This window comes from Cladophialophora carrionii, assembly GCF_000365165.1.
Source record: "Cladophialophora carrionii CBS 160.54 unplaced genomic scaffold supercont1.1, whole genome shotgun sequence".
Taxonomy (NCBI): domain Eukaryota; kingdom Fungi; phylum Ascomycota; class Eurotiomycetes; order Chaetothyriales; family Herpotrichiellaceae; genus Cladophialophora; species Cladophialophora carrionii.
Window position 1 is genome coordinate 1985786 of NW_008481816.1, and position 15435 is coordinate 2001220.

Consider the following 15435-nt stretch of genomic DNA (forward strand, 5'->3'; position numbering starts at 1 on the left):
CCCGGCCAGTTCACCTGCAGCATGACATGGAATTCAGCCTATCGACTGTCTTGATGCCTTGAGTTTCGCCGACGCTGCTTCTGCCATAATCCCTGCGTCACCACCCGCAAGCATGATAAAGCTGAATCCCATTTTGACCAGTCGAGGGACTGATTCTTGAGTGCCCAGAATACCAATTGCTTTGCCAAACTTTTTGCCCATGTCCAGTACTCTCTGCAAGGCTGCTAAATATGCGTTCTCATCTCCTTCCGGGCCTTCCAAGCCGAGTGAATGCCTGAGATCGACGGGTCCGATGAAAATCCCATCCACGCCTTGCGCTCCCACAATTTCCTCGGCATTCTCCACCGCTTCCACTGATTCGATCATAGGCATGATGGCAACTGTTGGCGCCGTCTTCCGCTTGTATTCCGCCATGTCCAGAGAGCCGGCCATGTCTGCAAACGGCGCACGAAAAGGGCCGAAGCTTCGTTGCCCGGCCGGTGGATACAGCGCGCGCTTGAGAATGGCGTCGACTTCCTGCTTGTTGTTCACCATGGGCACAATAATGCCGCTGGCGCCGCTATCGAGGGCCCATTTGATCCATTCCACGCCATGAGACGGGATGCGGACGATCGGACAGCAGCTCCCTGCGGAGGCAGCAACTGTAGAATGCACCATTGACGTGATCTCTTGCGCCGAGAGCGGCGAATGCTCCATGTCGATCATCAACCAGTCGAAACCACATCTCGCGAGGACTTGGGCGCTGTAGGGATCATTGAAACTGACAAACGTGCCGAGGAGGCAGGATTTGCTCTGAACTGCGACGCGGAAGGAAGGCATCTTTGCATCGATGAGGCCCTAACCCGGGCTCTCAGGACAGGCATTGCTCGGATTTATACCGCCCGTGCTTCTTACCCAGGAGAAGGACCCGCGTCTCGCAACATGGTGCACAGTATCTACTCGATCCAAGCACATTCTCCCCGCATGCTTGGGCGACGTTGGCGGGCAAGGCTCAGTGGATAGACGACGCGGAGATCTGCGACATCCAGCGTCTACGGCGACGAGGTGGAAGATGAGAATCTGACCATAAAATGCGCCTGTTGCCCTGAGGCTTTGGAGCCAGCCATGACGCCCCCTGGAACCCGCTAGAACAGCACAATAGGATACCTACCGTACTCTCCCGTGTGCCCCCTTGATCTCCTCGACAGGTAAACGTGCAGAGAGACACTATTACCAATGCCACCTAGCCGCTTTCAGCTAAGATTTCCCGCTCCGCCATCGTGCCACTTCCTCTTCCTCCTCCTTTATCTTTGCTGGTATGACACACCCCCTAGGTGATGTGCGTGACGGCGTCAGATGGACATCTCGACGCGTCAAGAGGGACCCAGGCCCTTTCGCTCCCGGCGCGATCGCCCGTGCGATGCGTGTCGCGGGAGGAAGATCGCGTGTCGAATTGACTCGTCGCCGCCGTGTGCCTTCTGTGCGACTCGCGGCTGGGCCTGCACGTTTCAGAACGGACCGAACAATAAGAGACGGAAGATGCTCCCTTCCTCTCATTCTCTGGCAGATGGCCATCACTTGTCACAGATAGAGGGCTTCGCGTCCTTTTCTCACACGTGGGAGGACTTCGCCTCCGAGCCCTTCGATGGCGACATCTTTGAGAGCCTGGAACTTGCAGAGGACGAGAGTCCTACGTCGCAGAACCCGATCGAACATGTCCAGACGCGCTCGGACGGCCGCCCAGTAAGCAACAGTCCCCAGCACAGCCGGCTGCAGAGTCTACATCCATTCCCGGGAAAGCCGCTATCTCTGGACACGAGCAGCCTTCGGCGTGCTCAGGTACCGCCTGACACGGGCCATCTAAACCGCCACGTCATGCTGAATCTGATGAACCGAAGAGATCACTTGGAAGTATCACATATTCGGCTAGAGCGGGCTCGACCGGCAAACGAAGCCCACGCTCCTGACGAAGTGGTGCCCGTTCTCATGGTCCGAGAGCACGCGCCCTTTCTGCCCAACGGTGCGGCGTCGACTTCGCAGCCTGCCACGCCGTGGCAAGACGTAGAGGAGCTGCTCTCGGAGAAGCAACGTCACGAGTTGGTCCAGTTGTTCTTTCATTTTGTCCAGCCTGCCTTTCCGGTCTTGTCTGGAGCCGCCGGGGCCAAAGCCGACAGCGACAGTCACAGTCACGACGAGTGTGACCTCAGCACGGCCTCGCTATCTCTGTCAGCTTGCATCTATGCAACCGCACTGCCTTTCTCGATCCACAATGACTACCTAAATGCCACGCTGACTGATGCCAATGGCAAGCGTGAACAGCTGTACTCGATGGCCGTTGCAGCCGTCCTCGCCGAAGCCAATGCGCCCACCATCGAGACTCTCCAGGCATGCTTGCTCTTGCTGCAGAAAGGGCCCACAGTCCAGCACCAGGGACTGACGCCGACATATTCGGCCTTTGCCTCAATGACCGTCACGATTGCCAAGTCTCTGGGCTTGCAGCATGACTGCACCAATTGGAGTATCCCCCTGGCAGAGAAGCAGCTGCGCCAGCGGTTATGGTGGGCCACGTTCATCATGGACGTTTGGGTCAGCATCGACACGCCGGGAGGCCGATCTATCTGTCCAGACGACTACGATGTGCCGCTCCCGGGGGATGGCGACGTCGCCAGAATTGACCACAGACCAGACATGCCAGAGTACACTCACTTCAACTGCCTTGTCGACACGTCACACCTGCTATCGCAGATTTGCAGGACGTACTACACGGTTCGTGCGGCCAAGGAAACGGCGTCGGACCTCTTCAAGTCGCTCGAATTCGCCAAGCCGCTTCGCTCGGCGCTCAACGAGTGCAAGCAGAAGCTGAAGGTCATCATGCCGCTCGATGGAAGCGGAGAGCCCGGTGCCAGCGGATCCGTGCATCTGGCCGCCTGTGTCACGTCCATCATTCTGTTCCGTGCTCTACTACGGCCCACCCAAGCGGGCATATCTACCGCGCCATTGTTGGGGGATAGTCACATGTCGGCCGCAGCAGCGGTTGTGACAGGCTCCATAAACTGCGCGAGAGAGGCTGTCGAGCTTCTGGAGGCCATGGTCTCCATGGTTGGACCGTGGAGCGAGTTCTGGCACTCTTGGTCTCAGGGAAACTTCGCCATTGTCAGTACCTTCTTGGTTCAGCTGATGGTGATGTTGATGAGCAGTTCGGAAGAGAGCACCAAAGCAGAGGTTGCCGATCTGATCTCTCGCTGGAAGAAGGCCATCAGGATAGGTGCTGGAAGCGGCGGCTGGGGAAGCTCGTTGATGAGCATGGCGTTGAGTAGACTGGATTCATTACTCAGTCACGCGGCGGGCTGAGACAGGCGTCAGGCTGGACGGACAGTGCGATCGAGACAAGAAATTTGGCATACAGGCTTCACCTGCCGAGGGAAGCTGGATTCCCGGTGGATGGACTTCATCCGCAATGGGAAGCTAAGCTGCTGGCCGAGTGGTTGAGCCTTTGACCGCAGTGATGAAGGACGACAGGATCATATCCGAAACAGTTGCTGCCAGACAATGTCCAGGCGGGGAATTCTGCATCCTTGCACAGCATGATGCTCACTGCGCAGCCATCAATACAGTACTCCTGGCAGAGCATTTCTGGGTTGCGAGTCTTGCTTGATAACTGTCCCAACAGGTCTCCGATTCAGACCGTCATCGATCCTGCAAACGCTTGTCAAGCTCGGAAATCGCAATCTCCAATATTCATCGTTCATGCACAGACAGCATGATGGCCGTCGACAATAGGTGGTACCCTATGCTTAGGCGAACGATATCGACACACCCACGTGCCGACGATCAATCATGCTTACGAAGACGCCGGCCCAGAAACGCATACACGGACATGTACTGTATTTGCAAGCCAATATCAGTGGTAGCAGCAACAGGATGTTACGTACCCTTCCTTGCCTGCCTGTCTGTCTGCGTGCTTGGCTGGGCCGGACGAATGCTCGGGGTCTGGTCCACAACCGTGCGCCAGATAGGGAGGTGGGTAGTGGGTACTTCCTCATCTAATTACCGTGTACAACTCGTGCCTGGCTTGGTAAACGTCTCTAAACATACCCACGCCCTTCAATGCAGGTACCGGATTTGTACCCGAGATTTCGTCCTGTCACATCGTTGCCGTATTAGTCAATGCCGCCCACGTACTTACAAAGGTCACTCGAGATGATGGGACGGACGATGAAGACACGGGCCTTCTGTTGTATGTGTGTGTATGTGGAACTGGAAGGCCGAAGGTACAAACGATACCACAGCATGGGCAGGGTTTCCGAGCGCGAGTGTCAATGTCTGTAAAGCGTGGCCACTGACAGGCCAGTGGGGAGACAAAGATTGCTGTATCGTCGTTCGGTCGCGACGTTGTCCTTTTCAACCGACTGAACTAGAAGTATTCCCTACTTGGAGAGGACCCTTGACTATCGTCCCAGTCGATCCTTGCTGTTCAATCCATCCTCCGTCATGCCCACCGTGCTGCTCACCGGAGCCAATGGCTTCGTAGCCACGCATGTCCTCCAAAGGCCTGGTCGAGGTTAGTTCCGTCCCTACTTAGCTTTCCAACCATGTATCAACGAAATGATATTCTGACTCGGTCTGGCTCAGTCCCCATTCGATGTCGTGGGCACAGCCCGCTCTCAGGCCAAGGCCGACGATGTCTTCGCGGCGCATCCCGAGTTCAAAGCCAAAGTCCGCCTCGTCGCTGTGCCCGGATTCGTCGGCCAGGGGCGCGTATGATGAGATTTTCAAAGGCCACGCAGTTCGACTATACGGACATTGTCCGAGAAGCATCAGAGAATAGCCGGCACAACCCCGTGGCCAAACAGGCTGTCACGGTCCTTTGAGCTGCTCTTGCGCGCCCGAGTCCACAAGGACAACGACGAACGTGGCGCGTGCAGCAGTCGGTGTAATGTCGAGATCATTGTTCCCAGTTTCGGAGAAATCACCCTCACGCATGGCGCGCAGCGAACAGGCTACCTCTGCCTCTGCCTCTGCGTGGCTTCCTTCACCGCAGACACAGCCACCTCCTATCCGCCTGAGCTTTTGCTTGTGTCTGAAGGGCGCACCGCCAGGTTAGATCCGTCCGTCTTTCGTATCCCGACGCCGACGCCGGTGCCGGCAGTGCCCGACAGCGTCAGTGCACACGCAGACTTATTCGACGGCGACTGGAATGTCCTCCACGGAAACGTGGCCACAGAAGTCGATGCGTACGCTGCTGGGCATTACGTGTTGCGAAGCAATCAAAGGGGCTAACAGAGACGAGATGAATACAAGATGTCCTCGCGAAAAGAAAGAACATGTGTGTGTGTCTTTGCTCTTCCAGTGACGATGACCTTGGGTGCACTGCGAGGAGGAATATCATATCAGCAGACATCAATTGTCGATCAGCATTTCATTCCTCAGCACTCTGAAGTGTCAAGAGAATCGATCAGTCGAGAGAATCAATTTGTGGTCCTCGATCGCTGGTCGTGTGTGCGCGTGCGTGTGCGTGTGAGTGTGAGAGTGTGAGTGTGAGTGTGAGAGTGTGAGTGTGAGAGTGTGAGTGTGAGAGTGTGAGTGTGAGAGTGTGAGTGTGAGAGTGTGAGGGTATGTGGATGTCCTCCCCATCCACTCTGAGCCTCGCACTTGGCCCTCTAGCCGTGATATGCCATGCCGTGATATGCCATGACATGTATGCCTTGCCGCGTGAATATTCCACCCTAGTATGGTGGCGGAGGCGGCGGCGGCGGTGCTAGTGGTGGTAGAGGTGATGTTGATACGTACGGGGGCTGGCTGCCTTCTTAGCCATCGCTCTCCCTCTCCCTCTCGTCCACCCTCTGTCTGTCCCTCACCCTCACTCTTTATTCAGCCTCCTTCCTCTCCCTCGCCGCCCACGTCCTCTCCTCATCCGCACACGCCGTGCACAAGGCCAGGTAATAATCCCGCCAGGGCTGCACGGCCAGGACGCCCACCTCGCACATTCCGCCCGCGAGGATCCCATCGCCCTTGTGCTTCATGCCGCCTTGGTCGCGGAGTTGTGTTTCGCGTGCGAGTTTCGAGGCCGCGCACTCGGTGAGGAAGTCTGCGTGGTGAGAGAGGTGGGGGTGTTAGTGAGGGTACGTACACGGCAAGACAAGGAAAAGGAACGGAGGGAACGGTGCAGAACTTACCCTTTTGGATTCCGAACTGCACGCCACATGTGCGGCAGTGGAGACGGGCTGGTTGGGAGATGCACATTGTAGGTAGGCTCGCAGGATATGTGGGTTGGTCTGGCGTGGTTGTAAGATGGTAAGAGTTGAGCGACCGTGAGGGAGCGGGGAGCGGTCTGATTCTGATGGTTCGAACGGTGTAAAGAGCTGAGAAAAGGCCAATGTAATTGTCAATACGACTGTGAGTGAAGGTGAAGGCGAAGGTGATATTCCTCGAATCGGTTGCCGGCCGACTGTGGTCCGACGTTCGTACCTTCGCTCAGCTGTGGCTGGTCTTCGTCTTGTCGGGATATTTCAAGGTATTCATAGTAGACAGAAAAGCGCAAAGTTCAGGGTGGTGACACTTTGTGACATGAAACTCTCTCTTCATGACGAGAGGTCGTTGGTGATACCGTGGTGAATGGAGAGAGAAGAGGATCGTGAAAAGAGAAGGCGATTTTGATTCACCGGACATAGCGAATTCACTGATCATAGCTCAAGGTCGACGGCAACGGAATGTAAAATGAGACAGCGTGGAGATCTCTCAACACATGTACCAGCAGTCTGCCTGACAAGGTGAATGATGCATCAATCTCACATCTATCGTTCACTGCATTTCACTTACCTCTCATCCCTCGACCTGCTCGGCTTAGGATCATGTACCCAACGGCATGCAGTGACGCGGGTCAAGACTCAAGCGAAAACAACAAGAATCAGAAGATCGACCAAGACATCAGCATGTTCTGCGCTTCACTGTGGTCGGTATCCTCTCCCTTGTCCTTGCGCGGCGACCTCTATCAAGCACCGCTTCTGAAATCGTCCCTCAAAAGTTCTTCCCTGTAAATGGGCTCTGGACCGAACCGAAGCTGCATGGCAAACGTCAGTCTCATCATCAGCAGGACTTTTCACCAAACTCACCCTTGCGGACACTGTCGACCCAGCGCTACACTCCCACTACGCATGTAGCAGACCCTTGCCTCAGCACATGCATTGCTCGTACAGTTGGGAGTCTTGACACTCATCTTGCCTTGATACGTATTATGTATGCTCACCAGTGTATGGTTCGCAGCCATGGCCTCGGTGACCTTTTGCCAATACGTCGCATTCAAGGGTGCATCTGCAGGCCATCCAATTTGATAAGTGTCGCGAGTAGAGTATTCGAACTTCCACACAGGACCGGTCTCTGCGGCGTCGATTGTCTGAAAGGCACTGACGTTGGTGTAGTATGTGTAGGCGTTGTAGACGGAGAAATCGCCCGTGTCAACCTCGTACATCCGGTAGCCTGAGTTGAGGTTCGTCAACGGCGTAACACTCGGACCCATCCAGCCAACATTGACGGCGTGAGCAGCATCCTGTGTAGTGCCATTGTTGCTGTAGTAGATAAAGAACTGGTCTTCGTGAGTATGGCCAAAGAAGACGCCAGCAATGACATGTGGCGAGAACCGATCAACGATCTGGTAAAAGAGATCTGTGACGCGGTCAGCAAAATACTTCAATGTCTCGAAATGGGTTTCCGCTTTGTGCGCCGTGTGTGCTCACCCGTAGGATTGGGGAGAGGATTTGACCCGTCCCAACCTGAGAGGACATGACCGATGAGCCAGACACGTTCTCCCTTGCTCTCAGCGTCGAGCAGTTCCTGCGCGACAAAGTGGAAGGCGCCACTGTTGTCCGGATTTGTGGTGTTGCTGATGTCACGTTAGACGAGTACTGGTGATTCGTTCTGCTTTCCCTACATGTAATTCAAAATGTTTGACCGATACCAGAAGTCGGTGTTGAAGGTAATGATACGCAACTTCGGATACTTGGGGTGATTGATGCTGTAGCCTCCATAGTGCGTTCGAGCCTCCTGTGCAGCCTCCGGTGTGATCCAGTTGTTCTGTTGCCAGAGGGACGCGACGTGGTTCCAGTTCCACGATCTGCCAAGGTTAGCCGGGTCGCAAAACAGGGCAAGCGACTTACTGCTGCTGGCCCAGAGGTCCCGGTAAGCTATGTGGCGAGTTGATCCCGTCTGCCATGAAATCAGCACAGTCCCATTCAGTCAACTCCTCGCCTTACCAGGATTCGTGTCATGGTTTCCAAGCACAGGAAAGATCGGTCCAGAAGGGATAAACGACTTGATCATGTGGTAGATTGACACCTCGGCGTACTCGGTATAATTGTTGGACAGCTCGTTTTGAGATTCGTGCGAGACAAGATCACCAGTGTAGATACCCCATGCAAATTGGTCGCTGTCGCTCATGTTGTTCGACGTAGTGCCAGTGAGCGGGCCAATTGATTGCAGCGCAGACGTCAGCAGGAAATAAGGGCTGTCGCATTTAAAGGCTCCATACAGGGGAGACGCGATCTCCAGCTCGCCGGAAGCGCTTTTGGGATTGTTGGAGCGGCAGCATAACCCACTGGTGCAGTTGGCCTCAGATCCTACATCGTACCTGGGATCAATGTGGAAGTCGCTGAGGTGGACGACCTTGACTCGCTTGCCACTTGGTTTCGGCACCGTGACGTTGTTCGGCTTGGGTCCGAAATATGCTGTCGTGTTCGACGGAAGAGTAAATGGTCGAGGGCAAAAGTTGCCGCTAACAAAATTGCACAGATACTGGCCGTCAGATCCAGAGACGTTCGCGAGAGCCAGGACCTGAGTATAGATGGCGCCGAAGTTTTCTGCATCGTAGGACTCGTGGCAGCTGGTATTGGACCCGAAACCGGTGCTTACACACAGTTGAAACAGCAAATCGGGGACCAAGGTAGGCACTCGTTGGGCTACATATTGGCCGACCTCCAAAGCCGACATACACTTCGTACAATTGGTTGCATCGGTGGCCAAGATGGCATTGAACTGGCTGATAGCATCGGCGACAATCGCACTCCCGTTTGTGACTGTAAACAAAGGCGTCGGAAAGAAGATGGGATCTTCACTCTCCTCGGGAATATTGGTTTGATTTGTGAGTTCCAACGGAAACGTGTAGTTCAAGGCTGGGTCGAACACAACGGGTTGTGGCTACCTCTGTCAGTGACTTCTGCAATAGTTCCATGCCACTCGACCTTACTTCTTGCGTTGGGGAGGGTGGTATATAGTACGCAGGAAACAGGCTGGTTGGGAAGCCAGCAGGCACAGTGTAAGCTAACAGCTGAGAACTGGAGGGCTGAGCATGAGCATATTGGCAAGAGAGCAAGGCCAGGGCCGGGAGAAGAGAGCAGGAGCTGCAATACATGCTGGGCTGGAGGTACAAGACAAAGACTGAAGTCTACCCACCGTATCTCACAAGGAAGCGGACGAAAAAGCTCGTGAGATGCTCAGCCATTTATCGGATGTCTGGAGTGCGGCAAAGCTTGATCCCAGATGGCTCGCGATCGAAGCATGATGCTCTTGAAGCTTCCTGTTGGTGGATATTGCTGTTCGAGGCCAATAATGGTGACGATGGAATGCGAGAAGCAACGTCAAGCTGCACGGCCGACGATATTGCGTTAGTGGCTGCCAAGGCCACCAATTGTAACGAGGCTGGAGTAGCACGTGCTTAGCTAGTCCAGAAGCATTACCTCCTAGGCAGCTCAACGGCTGCGGAGCTGACGAGGTACTCGTACGCATGTTGCATAGCCGAGTTGGAGACCAGTATCTGCCGCGTGCACATCATGAATCATCCAGCATCTCGCGGGCTATTCCGATACTGGTAGCCGATAGCTCGGTGTATACCAAAGCCACCCCTGGAGCAGTGCATCGGTATAGGCAAGTCATTGGCGAGCCTTGCATACATCTGCCCACCTTACATCCCTAGCTTGTCCACCATTTTGGTAATGGTCGATTCGTATTGCTGCATCCCTCTTTCCAGCTTTCGTATTCGAGTCTTGAGAACGTGGGATACTGTTCCCGGCACAGGGTTCTTCTCGGGGTCATCCCTTCCGCTGTCGTCCTCATCATCGCCTGTTCTTGTTGCGTCCCACGACCGACGAGACACCGCATGAAGTGCCGATCATGAGCGTTGACCAGCCGCGCCCCTTGCCACGAGTTGAGCGCTCCAATGAATGTATCAATGGTATCAGCGTCCAGATGTGTTGTCACTTCATCCAGGATCAACAGCTGAGGCGAAGTAAGAAACGCTCCTACCAGAGTTGCCCGAACGCGCTGCCACGGAGACAGCCAGGCCAATGGAATGTCAGTAACCATATTCCCGCGAAGATATAGCTTTGCTAGCGTTCCTCGGGCAGCTTGTCCATCCCCAGTCAGCCTTGGACCTGCAACAGTGAGATAAAGCTGTTTTCTGTGGATTCTGGCGGCCTGTTGCTCCCAGTTCTTGTGCCGCATGTTGAGAATAGCAGGCGAATCGAGCTTTCAAACGTACAGCGATCGAGCCGTTGGTTTTTCCCTGGAGGCCTGCTCGCGACTGCCCACATCAAGAGCTTGAGCAGCGGGGGCTGCCCGTCCCCATTGACACCCAACTGGTCCAAGTCATTCGATGGGTTGCATGACCAAATCGACTTCTTTCAAAGTCCACACACCCGACCTTGAATACGTTTGTATTGACTTCATCCAAGCTTGTTCTGGTGTCAGTAAAGTCCAAGACTGGGGTCCTGGACCTTACCTTTTCTCCGCTTCCCCCACGGACCTTTCATTCTCTGTGAGAAGTTGGTGTGCCTTGAGACCTCGGGCACCACGTCGCCTTGCCGCCAAATGCTTGGGCCTCAGCCAAGTCTTGCCGTGGTGTCTCAAGCTGCAGAGTGCGAACAGTCTTAGCGACTCGCTGTGAATCCTGCTTGTCTTCCAGCGATGCAACTGGCCTGAGACACATATCAGACTCGTGTCAGAGGGACCGCTTTTGGTGTTGAGGAATCATTAGCCTCCGCCTGTATTGCGCGTTGGTGGGTGGTCACGACAATGTTTCGATCTTGCAGTTTCGACGGTCGACGTGCCTGACATGGGTGCTTTGGGCATATCAGTGGAACTCAGGAGAACTACAGTACCTTGCTCAGAAGTTGGAATGGCGAAGTCAGGAAGTAAAAGGGTTGGTCTCCGGTATAGTCCATTGCGCGGCCGAAATCGAAGTGGTTCTATGTTTCATTAACGGGGGACCTGGTATTGAAGTACAGATTTCGGCAACTCGAACTGAGTCCCTAGACTTGCAGGGTCGACTCAGATTGTCAATGGGAACGGAATTCGTCGACAAGAGTTGGAGCTTCAGCATATAGGTAATACGAGGTCCACGACAGAATGAGTCACTCAACATTCGGCTTGCGTGCTTGGGAGGAGGCGCTCTAGTTCTTCGGTATGCCTTTTACTGTCGTAAGGTACAATGCTCGTAAACGTTTGAACAGCTTTTCAGGGTCAGTGGATCCCAAATAATTGAGATGACGGTCATTTGAAAACATACCACGTGACCGACATTCGCCTCAAACGGGATTGTGTAATGGAACCTCAGGGCACTCTGCCTCGCTGCATTGCACCCAACTGATCAAGAGTAGAGGTTGGGGCAGCGCTCAAGTCGAAGCTGCAGGTCGTCGACAGTTCTGACCGCCATGGCGCAATTCCGATCGAAGAAGCTCGACCTGGGCTGTTTCGTCAACTCCAAAATCATCCGTGATCACACAAAGCGGAAGACATTCGAACAGTTCGAACCACAACGGTATATATCCCGGTCCTATCACGCATCACCATATTGCGACAGATTCTAATGCCCAGTCGATGTTTAGGCAAGCTCTCCGATATCTTATCCGCAACACCTCACTCCCCGACTGGGTCCGTACGAAAGCCCAGTTCGAACTGAGGAACATGCACTGCTACACGCGGCCAACGCAGATCAAAAACCGCTGCATAATGGGTGGATTGGCAAGAGGTGTTTTGAGAAAGTTTAGGATGGCCAGGTTTCAATTCCGAATGAACGCTCTAGACGGCACCATACCAGGCGTCAAGAAAGCCAGTTGGTAAAGACTTGTACAAAAATACGAGAGAAGGGCATATCATGCATCCGGACGGCGTTACGCTTGTGCTACAATAGGACGTTGTCAGCGTGGATCATGGAGAACTTGCTCAGCCATCTGGATTGTGCCCGACCTTCTGGCAGCCCGGGAGTGTGTCAAATCCATTGGGTTGTTTGGGTACAGTGATTCTCGGTTCTCCCATGGAACGAGCAGAAGAAAAGGAAATACTTCAGCCCGGTGATCACCAGATCAGAAATGATAATGGGACGCGCTAGCTTCACCAATCCATCGCCATGGCAGGCCTCCTCCTGCCTGTTGCTATCATGTCGTTAACGTGTCATGTATCTCGCTAACCGTTTTCCCATTTCCTCGTCAGCATACCACACCATGCTCTGTGCTGTTGGCCCCTTGTTTCGAGCTGTGGACACGTTAGAGCGATCCTCGGAAGCCTCACCAGCCTAATAAAAACGGCCCGCCGGCTCCTCGTGGTCGACGCCCGGATCCAATTTCAATTTCTCAATCGTTGCGACAACAGCCTTATCTTTAGCGTATCGAGGAGACGCCTCGGGAGACGAGGCCATGATTGCGGCTTCAAAAGAGTCAAGATCATTCTGGTGTGTCTTGTCGTCGGGCGTGGTTGGTCCGCCAGGGTCTGGAAGTGGCGTGACATGCCACTCTGATCCCTGGTTCCAAGCATCATTCTCGCTTACTGTCTCTGGTTTCTTCTCCGCATCCTGGTCTTCCTCGTGCTGGTCCTCGTCGCTCTTGACTCTTGCCTTGATCAACATTGCAACCCAGGCTTCGAGAGTATACCGCGCATCATTTCCACCATTGTGTGGGAAGTAGCATGGAAGGCCGAGGTCTGACATGATAGAAGAGAGGCTGCGATTCTGGATTTCTTCTTTCAACACACGATAGAGCGGTGCAGTGTCCATTGAATCGATGATAGAAGCAAGAACCTTGGATTTTCCCCCACCGTTGGCCATCATGTCCATAGCGGGTATGGGGTATGTCGCACGGGACGGGGCGAAGATTTTCGACCCCAGATCTCTTAGATACTCGACGTCGGCACGAATATCGTGTCCTAACAGGACAATGTTGCGTTCCTGAGGTCCTTGCTGAAGACTCTCCGAGTCTGATTTGTTTGCCCCGGTAGGCTCAACAGCTTGGGTGGTGGCTTCTTTGTTCCCAATACCATTCAACACGTTGGCAATAGCTGCTCTGCTTGCGGCATCTTGCTCGGCATTGGTCGGTCCAATGTAAACTCCTCCAAAATCGTTGGACACTCTTCTCTGTGTGTTGTTCTCCTTTGCCAGCTTGGCTGGCTCGACAGCCCATTGGTCATCTAGACTAACGTGCTTGAATTGTACAGAGAATGGCCATTCGAAGCAGCTGTCAACGACGGCCACAGCCTCCTTGAGGTCAACCCACTCAGACTTGCCAAATTGAAAAGCGTCGGGATGGCCGGCGCAGAAGTCTCTGTTGACAAGATGCTCTCTGCCACTGATGCGGAAGTGACGGGAGCGAATCTGATTGAGCCAATTTTTGCCGTTAGGCCCGGGGGGAAGATCGACCAAGTCGCGAGTGTCAAGAGTGCTGATGCCGATCTCGGTGATGAGATTGTGTGCTCTCTCATACGACTCAACATCGACGGCAATGATTACGGGCTCCTTCTCGAAGGGTAGTGGAGCTGGTTTGTTGACATTGAGTGGCTTGAGCACGAAATGGGCTTTCTTGAGCTGTTCGTAACGGAACTTCTCCTGCTCTTCCCATGACATGGCAGGATCTGGGTGTTGGATTTGACCTGTCTTACGTCTCAAGCCCAGGTAGCGTTGAGCTCTTCTAAGCTGAACATACCAATCCCTGATACTGAGCAAGCGGTCGTCTTCTCTCTTGTTCTTGCCCACGCCGCTCTTGTTCTTGCCCTTTGCTGCAATAGCCGACTGACACATGTCCCTTGAAATCCTCAAAGGCCTGTTTAACTGTAACCGAAGCATCCTCGGGGCATTCTGCATGGTCCATGGGAGCAGCAGGAACATTGTTCTGTAAATCGTTGGCATCGTCTCTCGAGTTTGACTTGCCCAAAAAGATGGGTCGAGGAGTCCCATCATCAAAGGATGTAAGAGTGAACGGAAATCTTGGCACCGAAACCGGAACTTTGAAGGTCTGCCCAATCTCAGTGACTAGCTGCCGAATTTGGGCATAGGGTACGAGAATGATCGGCTTGCTGCTCAGAGAGAATGGAGGATGAAGATAATACCTGGCTCGTATCAGCTAACGTCTTTCCTATAACGAATCTGAACATTATATGAGCAACTCACAGATCCCAGCTTCGAGAGTAGAATTTGTTGGAGGCAAAGAAGTGCCGAGACACACGGTCATTGGTGTCATTCATGTACTTGTAGGGAAACTTGGCTGCAAGACTGAATTGGCAAAAGTGTCCAACAGCTGGGTTTCCATGGACATCTGCTGTCGGGAGGTGGTCATCGTCGGAGTCGGGTTCGTTCACAGAGTCGGTAAAGTTGCGCTTCGAAGATTTGCCCCTTGCGAGATACTCATTAGGGCCTTTGGGCTCGGTGACAGCACCCTTGGGATAGCCGAAAGCGCCGGGTTCAGGCACCTTTCGCGGCTTTGACTTCACATCTTTTGAAGGCACTTTCATTGACGGCTTCTTCTTGAAAGCACAGATGTAGTCATCTTCATCAGAACTGGTAAGGATGTCGCGGGCCTGTTGAACTCCTTCTTTCTGAGTTGGTTTGATCTGCCTAGGGTATTCAGCAGTGGAGCCGATTCTGAATGGTGGTTCTTCTTTGGCTTTCTTCTCCGCAAGCTCCTTCTCAGCGAAGTGAGGTTTACCAGGTGTGGGAGCAGGGGGTAGAGGTGAGTTTGCAAACAATCGATCCAGCCGAGTTTGCGGGTTAGTGGTAGCCATCTTGCACAGCAGACTCTTCAGTCCTGAAAGAAGTGTGAACCACCAGTAACAGAGGCTTCGTCGGGGGTGGAGTCGTGAAAATTGGCAGAGAGAACTGAAGAAAGAAACACGACGTCTTAGGTGGAGTTTCACTGGCTCAATGAAAGTCGCATGAGTATGACAATGGCAATACGGTTTGAACGTGAAGGGATTGAAACAAAAGGGAAAGAAAGAGGATACGTGGAGTGACAGATTTTGTATTGCTGGTGAAGAGACACGTGAGGCAGAAGTGACGGTCGAGGTAAACGATCACAGCATGCAAACTGCGGTCGGCTTCGGCTGAACTGTGCGTGTCGGAACCCGCTTTACAGTCTCGATCCAGCTGCTTCCTGTAGTGGGGAAGTGGCCCAGTAGCAGCTCCAAGGATTGCCAGTGAGGAGGCTG

The 15435-nt window shown here is 53.7% G+C and overlaps 6 protein-coding genes across 6 annotated transcripts; 2 read left to right on the forward strand and 4 right to left on the reverse strand.

Moving 5' to 3' along the window:
• Positions 1–33: 33 nt before the first annotated feature.
• G647_00703 (uncharacterized protein) lies at positions 34–819 on the reverse strand (the record flags this gene model as incomplete). Its single annotated transcript, XM_008724106.1, has 1 exon — positions 34–819. One exon carries the CDS (start codon positions 817–819, stop codon positions 34–36), a length of 786 nt encoding a protein of 261 aa, XP_008722328.1.
• A 699-nt stretch (positions 820–1518) lies between these two features.
• On the forward strand, positions 1519–3330 carry G647_00704 (uncharacterized protein; the record flags this gene model as incomplete). The annotated part of the gene is made up of 1 exon (XM_008724107.1): positions 1519–3330. One exon carries the CDS (start codon positions 1519–1521, stop codon positions 3328–3330), a length of 1812 nt encoding a protein of 603 aa, XP_008722329.1.
• Positions 3331–7087: 3757 nt separating this feature from the next.
• Positions 7088–9382, reverse strand: G647_00705 (uncharacterized protein; the record flags this gene model as incomplete). Its single annotated transcript, XM_008724108.1, has 6 exons — positions 7088–7641; positions 7713–7858; positions 7907–8089; positions 8133–8181; positions 8229–9168; positions 9218–9382. 6 exons carry the CDS (start codon positions 9380–9382, stop codon positions 7088–7090), a joined length of 2037 nt encoding a protein of 678 aa, XP_008722330.1.
• Positions 9383–9939: 557 nt separating this feature from the next.
• On the reverse strand, positions 9940–10470 carry G647_00706 (uncharacterized protein; the record flags this gene model as incomplete). The annotated part of the gene is made up of 1 exon (XM_008724109.1): positions 9940–10470. One exon carries the CDS (start codon positions 10468–10470, stop codon positions 9940–9942), a length of 531 nt encoding a protein of 176 aa, XP_008722331.1.
• Positions 10471–11678: 1208 nt separating this feature from the next.
• On the forward strand, positions 11679–12087 carry G647_00707 (uncharacterized protein; the record flags this gene model as incomplete). Its single annotated transcript, XM_008724110.1, has 2 exons — positions 11679–11785; positions 11853–12087. 2 exons carry the CDS (start codon positions 11679–11681, stop codon positions 12085–12087), a joined length of 342 nt encoding a protein of 113 aa, XP_008722332.1.
• A 451-nt stretch (positions 12088–12538) lies between these two features.
• G647_00708 (uncharacterized protein) lies at positions 12539–15012 on the reverse strand (the record flags this gene model as incomplete). Its single annotated transcript, XM_008724111.1, has 3 exons — positions 12539–14023; positions 14070–14340; positions 14402–15012. 3 exons carry the CDS (start codon positions 15010–15012, stop codon positions 12539–12541), a joined length of 2367 nt encoding a protein of 788 aa, XP_008722333.1.
• Positions 15013–15435: the final 423 nt, after the last annotated feature.